This window comes from Trichoderma ghanense (genome assembly GCF_004382785.1).
Source record: "Trichoderma ghanense strain CCMA-1212 chromosome Unknown scaffold_1, whole genome shotgun sequence".
NCBI lineage: Eukaryota > Fungi > Ascomycota > Sordariomycetes > Hypocreales > Hypocreaceae > Trichoderma > Trichoderma ghanense.
The window spans coordinates 1,192,658-1,207,522 of record NW_027395664.1 but is presented as its reverse complement, the minus strand read 5'-3'; the positions used below and the strand labels follow the sequence as shown (position 1 = coordinate 1,207,522).

Sequence of the window (14,865 nt, the reverse complement as noted above, 5' to 3'; positions counted from 1 at the left end):
AGGAGCATATATCGAGTACGTTATTTCTCTGTACGATATCGGGCATTCCCAGAAAGTGTACTCTTCGGAAGGGGGGGGTTGGTTGGATGGTTGCTTACAGGCGGTTTGGGGATCCAGGTCATGGAGCTTTCGGGAGACATAGAATAGGGCTTCATTGTATAGACGGGGGTGGGATACGGAGTATGACTGAGAAAGGGTGGTTTTTATCATATTAATGCCATAATATTAATGTCTTGATCAAAGATTCCTGTTACCCTTGAGATGGATTGTGATGTTCGGTCAAGTTCATGATAGGGGCAAGACAAGTTGCCATGCTTGTATATCATCGCTGGATAGGTAGCGTTGGTAACCGGTACACCGCTTCAGACCCGAGCAATCAACCTTTAGGAGACTACTATAACGCCCATCTCCATCAATATGCTATACACAATTCCCGATACCCATTGAAGAAGCAGTATCCCATCAAACCCAAGCCGCTCAACACTCAACATCCCCATCAAGCTGCGCCGTCCAAGACCTCGCCGGCGTCTCAACCTTCTTCTTCCTCAGCCCAAGCACCACCCGCTTCCCCGACCCGCCGCCGCCCAATCCCGCAGCCGCCGCCTGCTCCTCCTTCTTCGCCGGCGTGGCGGCCCTCCCCGCGACGGCGCTCCAGCCGGCGGCATCGCTCCTGCTAATGTCCTCCCTGCGCGAGACGCGCTCGTTGGCGTCGACGTGGCAGAGGAGGATGTTGCCCGCAATGTCCTGCCGCTTGACGGTGCCCTCGAGGCGCGGCTTCATGCTCTGGAGGGCCTGCTCGAGGGCAGTGGGCGTGAGGAACGAGGAGTAGTGCGCCGTGGCGCGGACGAGGACCTCGTCGGAGGGTAGAAAGGCTACCGTGAAGGAGAGGCCGGACTGGCTTGCGAGGTCGGGCCGGATGGCGGCCTCGACGTCTTCGACGGTGAGGCCGAACCGGGGCGAGACGAGGAGGAAGGCGTTGAACGGCTCGACCACGATGGCGGGCGGAGGAGTCGGGGCTCTCGACGCGGCGGCTGCGGCTGCGGCTGCGGCTGCTTCTGCCGCCTGCGCCTCCCGGATCTTGACGCACTGCGCCAGGGTCTTACTCGGCGCAGAGACGAACTTGGCGCCTTTCCAGACGACGACGTACCGGTACGGCTCGAGGTCCTCGCTCTTGCTCTCCAGGCCGTAGTCTTCGGCGAGCGCGTGCAGAAACTGCCGCTGGTGGCTCGGCATCGGCTTGAACCTCAGTCGCTGCTCCTCGGGGCTCTTGGAGAGGACGCGGAACTCGCGCTCCTGTACCTCGGCCCAGGCGAGATTCTCCTTGAAGAGCCGAAGGGTGGTGTCTGAGTAGGGGACGTGGTCGTTGGTGTGAGAGGCGGGATCGATGTTGAGGGCTGCGGCGAGTCGCCGATTCCGCTCTAGGCGAAGGCACTCGTCGTCGCATTTGAGCTCGGGACGAGAGGGCGTGGGATTGGAGCTGCTGGCGAGACATTTGACCTCCTGTTGGCGCTGGCCGCAGGGACAAGCGATGATGGCCTTGGCGGTACAAGGGGCTGATTCATTGCAAGCTGTGACGGTGTGCATGTTAGAAGCTGGTTCCTCCCAGTCTTTGGAAAGTGTCCTGAACTGAGACTTACGGGTGTGGCCGTGGCAGGGGTTCTGGCAAGCATGGTCACAGAAGAGTTTGGTCTTGCCACATGCCTGGCCGCAGGTCTGATTGGAACTTGCGCTGTCCTCGCACTCTCCTGGCCGGTGGCATAGTTTTCGACATTTGTGCAATCTAAGACGACTATATCAGTACATGTAAAGTAGGTACAGAGGGGGATAGAAAGCAATACGTACCCGCACTTCAGGGTCTTACCGCAAGGCCGACCACAATGAGCTGCTTGGAGGTGACAGGGCTGGCTATGCAGCTTTTCCTTGCCGCAAGCACACCACTTGTCCACCAAGAACGGGCACTTGGGACACGACATGTCGTCCATATGGCAGTTGTGCTCAACCGATGGGTGTCCGCAGGCTGGTCGTCTCGGGCAGTTAAACCGACACTCGGGGGCGTGCGTCCCGCAGGGCTGCGGCGGTTGAAGCACCGTCCGGCCACAGTTGCAGCTAACCTCGTGGAAGATGGCTTCGGGGCAGCTTGCGCATGCTCCGCGGTGGCACATCTGTTGGCAGTTATGGCTGCCGCATTTCAGCGGCCGCCCACACGTCCGGATGCAGATATGTTCGGCTTCGACGACGGAGTCCCCCGGCTGTCGGTTCTTCCTCTTGCTGGCGGCCTGCCTCTCCGCAGCCTTCTTCTCGCCCGGGCAGCAGCGCTCGCCACACTTGTGGCGGCCGCAGCTCAGATTTGCCTGGCATGTTCTCATGCACCACGGCTGTTGGACGTCTCCTTGGTGACAGATGGATGTAGACGTGGTTCGCCCGCATCGACATGATAGCTCGATCTCCTCCATGCAGAATCCACAGTCGCCAGTGTGACACTTGGCTTTGCAGAGGTGGCCACAGGGAAGGACCTTATCACAAACCTTGTCGCAGTGAGGCACCGGATCCTGGCAAGACTGCCTCGGAGCTTCCAACAAGTTGTCAAGCGGTGTCTTGCCACACGGGCATTGGGTGACCACATCTGGAGAATAGGGGCAGTGAGCCGGCTGCTCATCCTGAGCGTGGCAGGTTGCGGAGCAGCTGTGAGTCCCGCAATCGAACTTCCTCTCGCAAGGATTCAAGCAGCTGAAAGAGCCGTCGAACCATGAGTCGTCTTCCACGCTGTATGAAGGCCGTAACTCTTGCCGCTCGTAGCAAGGAATCTTCTTCTCAACACGGCCGCAGTAACACTTTGCGTCAACCTTGAGATCGCAGTCTCCACAGAGTCCGGGATGGCAAGGATTTGGGCAAAAGTGCTCTCCGCAGGGCAGAAGGTCGCCGCAGATCTCCTGGCAGCTCCAACCATTTTCGTAGTCGGTCTCTCTGCACAGCTTCTGTGACGTGTTCTTCCCGCAGAAGCAAGACTGCATCGGGCCAACAAGAGTACAGGGCGGGCATGGTCCCGCGTGGCATTGAAGGCCGCAGGGATGCGGGCACGTTCCTCGAGGCTTTGAGCACGTCTGTCCGCAGGAATGCGGGGGCAGCGATGTGCTTGATGGCCTCGGGTTGATATCCTTTCCGCACCAGCAGTGATATGAGCCTGGTTCGTCTGACAGCTTGGAGTTACATGCCGGGCATCTCCACGTATTCTCCGTCTGCGTTTCTGCTGGCCGGGCAGCATCCTGTTTCATTTGGTTATGGTACCACTTCTTGGCACACTTGAGATGAACAACGGTCCAACAGACATTGCAGGACCACACGTGAGACTTCCGGAGGACCTCGTCTGTGCACACTGCGCATTCATAGTTTCCGTTACTGATATCCTCGTGAATCCTGGTTCCAAGATCCGCCGCCGTTGACTTTGGTAGCTTGACCTCGGGCTGCCTAGGGCCCCTCGGGGCCTGAGATTGCCTCGGATTTCTACACATGGTTGTCAGTTTCGTAAGCAAGCGGCGGGAAACACCAGGCGACTCACACTCTTGGCAAAACAGGTTGCCCAGGCACAAACTCGGGCGCCTCTGCACTTAATGAGGGGGCTTCTGATGGCGCATCCTCGGTGTCAACAGTCAAATGGCCGCCGAACCGCCGTGTCGCCGCTGGCTGGGGAGCTCGAGGGGCGCTGTGTCTGGCGCCGCCTCGCTCCCCCTGCCGCGGCCCTCTTCTGCTTCTTCCTCCACGAGCCTGCCTTGAAGGGTTTGAAGAGGGTGTCGATTCCTGCTGAGATGTGGAAGCTGTCGTGGCTGATGTGGTTATGTCTGAGCTGTCAACCTGAGGGGCGGGGTGCCCTTGAGGCCCTTGAGCAGAACCTCCATGATGTCCTCGTCCTCTTCCGCCACGACCTCTGCTTCTGCGACCTCGTGAAGCTCCTCTCGAGGCTCCTTGAGACTGGTTCTGTGTTTGCGAGGCCTCGCCCTCGGGCATGGTTTCAGTTGAGCTCCGAAGAGAGCCTGTTCGTACGTTGTTTGTGACCTGATCGCTGTGGTGCATAGATGCGTGGTAGGGCTGAATGAAGAGAAGGCTCTCGAGTCGCGGTTCCAAAGTGAGCAATATCGCGCTACGGCACAAACCAAACAGTAAAGGTGTAAGTCTAGCAGCAAAAAAACAGAAGAATCGGAAAGAAGAAGAGAAGAAGCCTGAGGGCTGTGGCGATACGCAAAAAGGCGGCTCAAGGCTCTTGATATATTCAAGATGATGGAAGTCCTCGGATTTGCATCACAAAAGTTTTAGTGGGTCGCCAGTGCCTTCCAGATCTGGTGTGGCAAAGCGGCAAAGCCTCCCGGAGCAGAAAAAAAAGTTGCTGACAAAGGCATTGCCTCGATCTTTTTTTCCCTCTTAGCTGCTGCTCAATAGAGACATGTGAGTCACTGGATTTGCGGAGATGATGAGATTGGCCAATGGAAGCGTTGGCGATTAAGACGAACGAGGAGAAGGGAAATTGTCAAAGAGTCATAGTCGCAGCATGATGCATTCGAACCATGTCGTTGCTGCGGATAAGCAGGCATCGTGTGTTGAGTCGTTGTTTGGTTGACTCAGTTCCAGGAAGCGAAATTTGTACTGTAGGCTGAAGGCAGACATGACGTCCATGTCCTTGTTTACTTGGTCCTCCGACCCTAGATCTGCAATGGAATAGACGCAGAAGCGGCCAGTGCACCCGCTGTAGAATGCAACACCATCCAGCAAAGGCTTTTCGCAGCTCTGATACTGCATATGAGCAAGTCTGGAATGTACATGATGATTTGGGTGCATTTGTATGAGAGCCGCTCGCCAGCATTCCAACTCACCTTAGTTGTCCAGTATGTGTTATCCGCTGCAGCTCTTTTAATAACAGAGCCTCAGGGGCAAAACAAGAATTCAAGGTTGCTTTCGCTATCATCCCTAGTAGATATGTATTAATTCTATGATGTCAAGTGGCAGGTCAAGCTTTGCAGTCAAGACAAGCAGGCGGCGTCCACGATGGTGCCCGCTCTTACCCGGTAGCTGGGTGCGACAGACTCAGATCGGACGTCAATTGGATTCGATAGACTTGAGACAGATTCTCTGGAGTAATCACCAAAGGTAAAAGTACACCTACCAGCATGGTATGCGTTGAGGCATCTCTCTTTCTCGGCATCTTTTCAAACACTCTGCGAGACACCACCGACACATGTCGACAGAGGGCAGTGTCTAGCATGAAATCTCGGGATATTGGCGACAATGCCCGGGGGGCTCCCTCGACAATGAAAATCTACGCACCTCATCCGCCAACACAGAGTTGACGTCTCACAAGGCAGTACTTGCAACGAGGATTCTTCTTCGGCATGCCAATGTTCCTCAGATTCTGAAATAGGCAACCGGGGATCCTACCACGCATAGGACCAACACGAGCCTCCGCAACTCATCCAAGGCACGCTGAGGCAAGAAACACGGCACGAGCACATCTCTGGCGGTGAGTTTAATGCTACCAATCGCCTCGTTCTGTCATGATCAGCAGATGGAATAGATTAAAGTGGCTTGAGCGGCTGAGAAGGAAGTAGCATCCAACAAAGAGAACAATGGTGGCACCTTGGCGCTCCCCGGAGAGCAGCAGAAGCACGGAGGAGTGGCATGAGGCAAACTGCTGCTGCCTCGAATCAGCCTGGATCGGCCGCCTCCTCCGCAATGTGGAGGATATATTGTGTTACCCATGTGTATCGTTGGTGTGGTAAGAAAGCCTCATACACTTCCATGCCGGGATGAGCATGACCACCTGCTTCCTCGATATGTAGGGTTCAACATCAAATCACTCCGTGTGAAAGCGTTGACTGAACTTTTAATAGACAATTTCGGCAAATACGCCACAAAAACCCCCCTTTATGATCTCGAACCCAACGTCCAGTCACTTCTCAAGATGACTTGCAGTATGGCTTCTCCTCGGGACCTCGCAGCTGGCTCTAACATGGCGCTCTAGACGCAAGGGGGGGCCAAGGAGCGTCTGCAAAGCCTCGCTACACATATTCTGCATAAGCCACTGCTGTGCAGCCCCAGTGGAAGCAGCTCTTGTAAGTGGACGATGCTTTGGATTCGCTGCCGTTCCCCTGCTTGTCACACACTGGGCGCAGCTAAGCATATCCGCAGTTCGTATTGACAACCGCTCGTTCTCTCATTACTACGCGGAAACACCCTCAAAGCGGACATCATTAAGCCCAAAGTGGTGCTGCCTCGGTTCAACAAGAAGGCTCGGCTGCTCTACAAGGCAGCGATTCACGATGATAGCGATCATTGGATGCGTACACGTACAATATTACCTTAGCTGCATGCACGTGCGTGTTTTTATTCAAACACCACAAGTGAACGATAACATAGACCAGGGAAGGTTAGCAAGGCTTTGCAAGGATAGGATTGCCGATAGATAGTATATCAGTTCGTAAAGTCATTCAACTGCGGCTGATAGACCATCTACCTTGTCTCGATTCCGTGTGGTTGAAAGATCGGCTAGGATCCTCCGATAGTGGGAACTTGACGGGATGCGTTTGGGGGCCTTGCGCAGTCTATTGGCCCTCATGGTGGCCTCGCTGGCGTGTGCGTTCCCAAACGACCTGGGCAAGGCATTTTGTATGTACGAAGTACGAGGTACGACCGCCGCTGGATCGCTTCTGCCGATACGAGATGCGGCCTGGGCGCCATGCATGAGCGAGGGTGACTCGACGCTCGGAAGAAGCCAATGGCCCAAGGCGGCACAGCTCTGTTGCTCCTTGCCATCACCAGACGGCCCAAGTACGACTAAGTGGATGGAAGTGATGGAAGCCAAGGGTCCGCTCTGTCGACACCCAAAGCCAGCTTTCCACGTGCCTGTATGTCTCTCGTGCGGATTGCCGTGAGACAGACAGACACAGGCGTGATCCAGCAGGCCCAGTCTCAGTCGGCCAAGTGCGGCCCGGCACCTCGGATAACGGGTCTCATGGGCGTGCATATAAACTACCAGTAGTTGAACTCGAATCTCGCATCAACAGGTGGAAGCGATGATGGTGCTCCGTACAAGCAGCATACCTTATTGAGCTGGCCTTGCATGAGATAGGCCAGTCCCAGCGCAGCAACTACAAGAAGGGAGCGATAGAACGAGAGGGTGGATTCCACTCCTGCACCTCGTATGTATGTTGAATCTGCAGTTCAATGCATCAACAGAGAAAGACCGCGAGCGCAATCATGGCACCACCGTCGTGGTGCTTTCGGTGGGCGGGGCGGAATTCATGCAAGACGGCATCCCAAAGTGGCGGCAAGGGGGGCCCGCTGAGCAGTTGAATGTGAACTTGAAAATCTCGTTGCTGCTCTTCTCTCTTCCTGTGCTTGTTGATGTTAATTGCTTGTGTCCCTCTTCCTGCCCCTGGCCGAATTTAGTTTGAGCCGGTGCTTACTCGCTGCCGATAGAGTTTCGTTCCTGATTCTCATGCAAGACGAAAGTCTAGGTGGCATGTATACACATAGCATCATTCTGCCAAGACCGCGCGAAATGGTTGTTTGCCCACAAATAAGCACTTGGCAAGCGTCTGTCGACAGGTCTGCAGACGGAGAGGGGAGCGTCTCCTTGGGGTATGGCTTGGAAGAAGACCAGCGAGCTGGAGGATGGAGGATCCCTCCATCTGGCGCATACTGTATTAGGACCATTCCGCCAAAGTCTATCTTTTGCTACTCCTTGCCCACCACCGAGGCAGCAGAATCAGGCATAGTAGCACGGAGTATTATCAGAGTGCGTGTGGATGACCCTGCTGCGTTGGACGGTCAGTCGGCTGACAAGAGCCGATTATACGGAAACAGAAAATGCCCATAGGTAGGTACCGAAATGGCTTTGTCTGTTGCGTTGCTGTCAATGCTCGAGCAGTTGACCAGATATTTGTAGGGGTTTTGTGAGTAGGAGCAGCAGAAAGAGACATAACGGCCATAATGCAAGGGTGGAAGAGAGCAAACAAAGCACAATGAAAAACAGAAGAAAGAGAAAAAAGGAACTCATCACCGGATGCTGCCATGTTTCAGGTCACTCTCAAATAAAGTACTCGTAACAGCACTTCGCCCAAACTCTGCCCTCCCTGTCCTGTCAGCCCCATATGGAAGTCTGCGCATCTGTTCCGCCATACTAACAAATGGTGTCGGCTTAGCTGCCGACGCCAAAGCCATCGCGCCCGGCCCTTTCATCCACCCAACAAGCGGCCCTGTTTCTGTTTTTTCGCTGTCTTTTTTCCTCATGCTTTTAGTTCAGCCTGAAGAGGGAATGTGCCTGAGCCACCTCAGCTTCGGCCAATCCCCCGGCTGGCTAGCGGCGAGCGTTCTTATCATGCTATGTGGCAGCCTCCAGGGGGCCCGAAATGAATGTACAGTAGGGAGAACGTGGGAACGTTGCCATCAAGACAAACTCTCACAAAAGTCCTGACCTTCAAGCCGAATCACTCTTCCTCTCTCGGGGTGCCTCGTGCAAAGTCTAATATAATACACTCGGTCTCGTCGATGTTTGTGCAACGTACACCGGCCTCCAGGGGATCAAGCCATACTCTCTCAACCGGGCTATCGGCTGACGATGGCTCGGGGATCCGACCTGGAGATGCCCGCAACGATCCAGGCATTGCCAGGGCTAGGATCTAAGCCTAAACCTTGATTCGCTCCATGTGCCGTGTCAATAGTACAGGGCGTTCCCGCGTGGATGTTGCAAGCCGCTGTGGCGCCCAGCACATGAGGCATCACAGGTCATTCACAAGCTTCAGCCCCACGAGGAAAGCAATAATCGTGGCCCAACATTGTCCCGGGGGAGACAACAAGAGGCAGAGACGCGGGATCTGTGTACAGGCACGGGTTATATATGCCTGTCTCGTACAGGCGTCTGATTGCATGCTCACATCTCGTCACACACACACACAGAGAGAGAGAGAGACTGAACCTTGGTACAAAGGCTTTCCGATGGCCGCACACACGCATACCTTGCTGGCACTCGCACAACAGGTAAGCCATCAGTGGGCGGATGATCACATAGTCGGACCACCAGAGCCTTCAGCTGCTACGCATTGGCCGGTTCTGGCACGGCTTGCTTGCCTTCCCCTTGTAGGTAGAACGCCTGTCGGTTTAGGCATCATCAAGAGGCGACGCCCAGCGGTCCGGTTGACGCACGATGAAGGCACATGCAGACACGATGCCTGTAATCCGGTTTGGTAGTCCTTGGTCGAAATGCAGCCGTGAGGTCTGTTAGTGTGCGTGTACGAGGACGATGCTGGCAATATTAGTTGAAAACTACTGCCCAGTACCATCGGAATGATTGATCTCGACCTAGGAACTAAACAATAGTACGGAATCCTACCACCAGTAATAGTAGCCCGCAAATGGAGTGATGGAGAAGTTCGGAATGTCGAGCCGCGCCTCGTATTTCTGGCGCCAAGTCGGTGCGCTGTACTCTGTACCTCGAGCTAAACCTCTCGCGCCTGGCATCCTCTTCCCACCATCCACCTTACTGTACCATCACCACAGCTCCCCCACCACCCGCAGCCTCGACAGACCCTCGCTGCGGTTTATCGGCACGCTTTGGCTGTTTGCTGCACTTTGCGGTCGTCCTTGGCGTCCGACAGAGCATGTAAAGACAGAGGGCATCAGCTTTGCCAGAGACATTGGAAGCCTCACAGAACGTCGAAGATGGCGCCTCGTGACCGCCACCCTCTGCTCGTCTCCCTGCTTCGGCTGGCCGCAGGCTGGACCGAGGGCTCGCAGTCGACGACGAGAACCAGAGGCACAAGCTGATGCCGATATTGCATTGGTACCCTGGCCGAGGCGGCATCCAAGTTCTCTGCTGCTGCTGACTGACCCTGGACCTTCGCGACGGGGGGTGTGGCTCTCGCCTGCATAGGCGCCCTACCGGATGGCCTCTGATTCCGATTCTGCGTGGATGGATGGACCAGCAACTGGATTTCCCCTGCAACCGCAGCTGTGTGGGTGGCTCCTTGTCCCCTGCGCGCGCTCTTCTCTCTTCGCATGGCATGGCATGGCATGATGGATGAGGGCTGGTCCAGCTCGCCGCTCAGGTCCAACCTCCGAACGAGTCTCGATCCCAGCCGTGGCAGCATGCGAAAGTCGTGCCAAGTCTCCGGCTTGCCGCCTCAGCCCCGTTAGCCGGTCCTGTTCCTGGGCTGCCATCGCAGCAGCTTCTCGACGCACCGAGTACAAGAAGCTGGGCCTTGACCGCGGCAATTGGACGAGGCCATTCTTGTCTTCTTCTTTCTCTCGTTCAACGCTGAATCCACGCGTCTGGCTTGGAGGATCGCCGGCATCACGCATCGCTCGTTTGCCTCGCTGCCGCTTGCCATTGGCGAGAGCCACATCCCGCAACCATGAAGCCCTCTCCGGCGGCTTCCTTCCTGTCCGTATCGCTGCTATCTCTGACGTCGTGTCACGCCCAGCTGCTCCAGAAGCGCGATCTCGCCGCGCCGCCCTCGTTGGACAATGGCTGGACATATCAGGGTTGCTTCATGTATGGCGTCTTCCTTTCCCCTCTTGGCAAACCTTAGCTTGCGTGGGCTGACTGGAGCAATACTTGCTTACAGCGATGTTGGACGGACAATTGATGCAGCGTCCATCACTGATGACGATATGACAAACCAGAAGTGCGCTGATTATTGCTTTGCGCAAAACTTCCCATACGCGGGAACAGAGTACTACACTCAATGCTACTGCGGTTCTAGCCTGGAGACGGGAGGTGTGAATACTACTGCGACGTCCTGCAGCACTCCATGCCGCGGCAACTCAACGGAGGCGTGTGGTGGCCCTGACCGTCTCACTCTGTATAAGACGACTCAGATCACAGGTCCTCGGGTCAACCCGGGCCCCGATGGATGGGCGTCCAAGGGATGCTATTCGTAAGTCTGCGAGCCGTTGAACATGCAGCTAGCCCTCAAGACCTCATGCAATCTTGCTAACACATGCCGGCAGCGAGGGCACCACCGGCCGTGCTTTGACCTTTGGTTATAATGGTGTGCCTAGTGCCCAGATGACGGTAGCAGGCTGCACAGCAGGGTGCAAGGCTGCTGGATATACCTTTGCCGGCGTCGAGTATGGCGGAGAATGCTGTGAGTTGGCCCAATGTCATCCTCGGGGCGGCCCAATGTCCTGTGTAACACGGCATGTGGTTTTCGTCCTCTTCGCCTCTTCTATTCCCGAATAACGGGCCACTAATAATTCATTCCGACGTGCAGACTGCGGCAAGTCAATATCTAATGGCGCGTTACCGGCGACAAGCGGCTGCACAATGACTTGCAATGGCAACAGCACCGAGTACTGTGGAGGCCCCGGCCACCTGAACGTCTACAGCTTCGGCACCACCAGGTAAGCAAGCAAGACGCAAGACGATGAAAGAAGCTAGGACGGCGGTGATCTCTCGTATTGCGGCCATGCTAACACTGCCTGTGCAGCTCCGGGACTGCCACCTCATCTGGAGTTGAGCCCGCTCAGACAGGCGCCTGTCCTGGCCAGCCCGCTCTGGTGGGCAAATACAACTGGTATGGTTGCTATACCGAAGGAACAACGGGGCGGGCTCTCAGTTCCAAGACGTACGCCGATGACGACATGACCCTGCAGAGCTGTGCGACATTCTGCGCTGGTTTCACCTACTTTGGCGTCGAGTACAGCAGAGAGTGCTACTGCGGCAACTCCTTTGGCACCGGCTCCAAGCTCACTGCGGCATCCGATTGTAGCATGACTTGCGGTGGTGAGGATTGCGACTTTTGTGGTGCCGGCAACCGCCTGTCTGTCTACTCGACCAATGCCCCGGGCTCGGGTACCTCGTCTGGAACCTCTGGCCCTCCCTCCACCACCTCGGCAGCTCCGCAGCCAACAGGCTTACCGCAGGGGTGGCAGGCATACGGGTGCTGGGTGGACGGCGTCAATGGCCGCATTCTTAACACGCAGCTCCCCGACGATGACGACCTGACCCTCGAGTCTTGTGTCCAGTCCTGCTCCTCCCAGGGATACACCATTGCTGGTGCCGAGTACTCCAAGCAGTGCTTCTGCGGCAACAACATTGTCAACGGCGGTGCCAAAGCTGCCAACCAGGCCGACTGCAACACCCCGTGCGCCGGTGACGACTCCGAGATTTGCGGCGGCGGCGGCAGGATGAGCATCATTTCAAAGGGAGCTCCAGCCATCGAGGCCCCTCCGGGCCCTATCGCCGAGGTGGGCAACTGGACCTACCAGGGTTGCTACGAGGACAATGTCAACCAGGAGCGCACCTTCTTCTGGCAGAACATCTTCGCCAACACCATGACCCCTGAGCAGTGCCTGAACCAGTGCGCCGAGTTTGGCTACATGGCCGCCGGCCTGGAATATGGCCAGGAGTGCTACTGCGGTGACCCGGAGAACATCAAGACCGCCGGTGCTACCAAGAGGCCCGAGAGCGAGTGCGGCGTCCCCTGCGCGGGCAACGCCAGTGCCATCTGCGGTGGTGGCTCTCGCCTCACGACGTACTTCTGGACCGGAACGCCCTTTTACTCGTGGGATTTCCCAGCAGCCGGCACCGCCGCGGCTGGTTCCTACGAGCAGCTCATCGGCGGTGTCTGCGTTCCCCTGATGACGACCCAGTCCATCACCGGCAAGGTCACCTTCCTTGAGAAATGGGGCACTGGTGAGCCCAACTCCACCGGTGCGTACGAGCTCGACCTGTCGCTCGTCAACCAATACCAGCTTGCCTGGCGCGAGATGCACGTCAAGACCGACATCTTCTGTGCCGGTGGTGTCACTCTCCCCGACAAGGCCGGCCGACAGCTTACCGTCGGAGGATGGTCCGGCGATTCCACCTATGGTGTCCGCCTCTACGCCCCCGACGGCACTGCCGGCGTCAACGGCACCAACGACTGGCAGGAGAACGTCGACATCCTGAAGCTCCAGAACGGCCGTTGGTACCCTACTGCTATGAATATGGCCAACGGCTCCGTGCTCGTCATTGGCGGCGAGACGGGCTCCAACAGTGCTGCCGTCCCGACCCTTGAGATTCTCCCCTTCACCGGCACCGCGCCGCTCTACATGGAGTGGCTCGAGCGTACCGACCCAAACAACCTGTACCCCTTCTGCAGTGTCCTACCCTCTGGCGGCATCTTTGTTGCCTATTGGAACGAGGCCCGTATCTTGGATGAGAACACCTTTGCCACCATCAAAACTCTGCCCAACATTCCCGGTGCTGTCAACGATCCTATGGGTGGGCGAACCTACCCGCTCGAGGGAACAGCTGTTTTGCTGCCCATGCATGCCCCCTTCACGGAGCCTCTCAACGTTCTCATCTGCGGTGGCTCCAGCGAGGGTGCCTCCAATGCCATTGACAACTGCGTGAGCACCTATCCCGACGCTGACGAGCCGACCTGGGCTATTGAGCGCATGCCTTCTCAGCGAGTTATGCCCTGCATTGCCCCTCTGCCCGACGGTACGTACATTATCATGAACGGAGCTCACCACGGTGTTGCTGGATTTGGTCTCGCCACCAGCCCCAACCTGAACGCCCTTCTCTACGACCCCGCGAAGCCCCTCGGCTACCGCATCACCGTCATGGCAAACACCACCGTCGCTCGTCTGTACCACTCCGAGGCCATTACGCTTCTGGACGGCCGCGTTCTCGTCTCCGGCTCTGACCCGCAGGACGACGTCAACCCCGAGGAGTACCGCGTCGAGACCTTTACGCCCCCTTACCTGAAGAGCGGCAAGCCTCGCCCTACGTTCACGATCACCAACAAGGACTGGGACTACAACCAAGCCATCACCGTCACGCTCGGTGGTCCTGCTCAGAACGGCGCCATCAAGGCTTCTCTGCTGGGCGCCGTGACCAGCACCCACGGCAACTCGATGGGCGCCCGCACTCTCTTCCCGGCCGTGACCTGTGCGGGCACCACTTGCACCATTACTTCCCCTCCTTCCAAGTACATTGCTCCTCCCGGTTGGTATCAGCTGTACATTCTGGATGGAGGCATTCCCGCCGTTGGTGTCTACGTGCGCATCGGCGGTGACCCAGCCCAGATCGGCAACTGGCCCAAGGGCGCTGGCTTCACCACCCCAGGCGTTTGATTCCTTTTTCCTGAGCTAGTTGACCCTTTTATTCATGTTTTAGTATGATGATGCTTTTTCTTTTATTTTAAAGTAGATGCTTGGTGTGTTGAAGGAGAAGTGAACAAGGCAGATCCCAGGGCTAATAGATTTGGGAAGCTGGGAAATACGGGTCAAAGAGACACAATGAATGAAGTACTACCCTCATGGCTTAATCTGTTGGGTACGTTTACGTTTTCGTCATGACTTTTGCTGCTGCTTCTTTTCCTGAAATGGTTTCAGGTACAGTGGTTATGATGTTGATGTACTAACCAATCACTGAGTATACGAGCTCAACTTCACTGCATCGTTCACTAAACTGATCTGATGATGTTTTCCCCATGTTCTGCTAAGAGGCAATCACTTGCCTGAGATATCGCCAATCACATTCCGTGCAAATGGTTCCTACGTCCCGTGCCTAAACTGCGGCCGCTTCAATCGCCGCTAACACGGGACTTGCCTCTCATTACCCTCTATACGGTGTGTTCAATATTCAACTCAAGACTGAGTTTAATTGAAGCACCAAACATGCATCGGATATGGTGAAGCAAAAACAATAATCCTTTTAAATACAGCATTGGGGACAACCTCTCCCAGCCCATGATCAGGAGCGAGAGTGCCTTGTACCTGATGTGCCGTCCCTGGCTAGGCACGTGACCCGCATCCCAGCTCGTTCGGCCTCCAAAATTCCGGCCGACAAGGATCAAAATCAACGCCGCTGACAATCAAAAGCCAACA

The 14,865-nt window shown here is 56.2% G+C and overlaps 3 protein-coding genes across 3 annotated transcripts; 1 reads left to right on the top strand and 2 right to left on the bottom strand.

Annotated features, from left to right (window-relative positions):
• Positions 1–477: 477 nt before the first annotated feature.
• Positions 478–4,002, bottom strand: CCMA1212_001757 (FKBP12-associated protein; the record flags this gene model as incomplete). Its single annotated transcript, XM_073699173.1, has 4 exons — positions 478–1,568; positions 1,638–1,780; positions 1,843–3,501; positions 3,557–4,002. 4 exons carry the CDS (start codon positions 4,000–4,002, stop codon positions 478–480), a joined length of 3,339 nt encoding a protein of 1,112 aa, XP_073562414.1.
• Positions 4,003–9,689: 5,687 nt separating this feature from the next.
• CCMA1212_001756 (uncharacterized protein) lies at positions 9,690–10,058 on the bottom strand (the record flags this gene model as incomplete). The annotated part of the gene is made up of 1 exon (XM_073699172.1): positions 9,690–10,058. One exon carries the CDS (start codon positions 10,056–10,058, stop codon positions 9,690–9,692), a length of 369 nt encoding a protein of 122 aa, XP_073562415.1.
• A 339-nt stretch (positions 10,059–10,397) lies between these two features.
• CCMA1212_001755 (WSC domain-containing protein) lies at positions 10,398–14,109 on the top strand (the record flags this gene model as incomplete). Its single annotated transcript, XM_073699171.1, has 5 exons — positions 10,398–10,537; positions 10,611–10,922; positions 10,996–11,132; positions 11,259–11,388; positions 11,475–14,109. The coding sequence occupies 5 exons, from the start codon at positions 10,398–10,400 to the stop codon at positions 14,107–14,109; spliced, it is 3,354 nt and encodes a 1,117-aa protein (XP_073562416.1).
• Between the last annotated feature and the right edge of the window lie 756 nt (positions 14,110–14,865).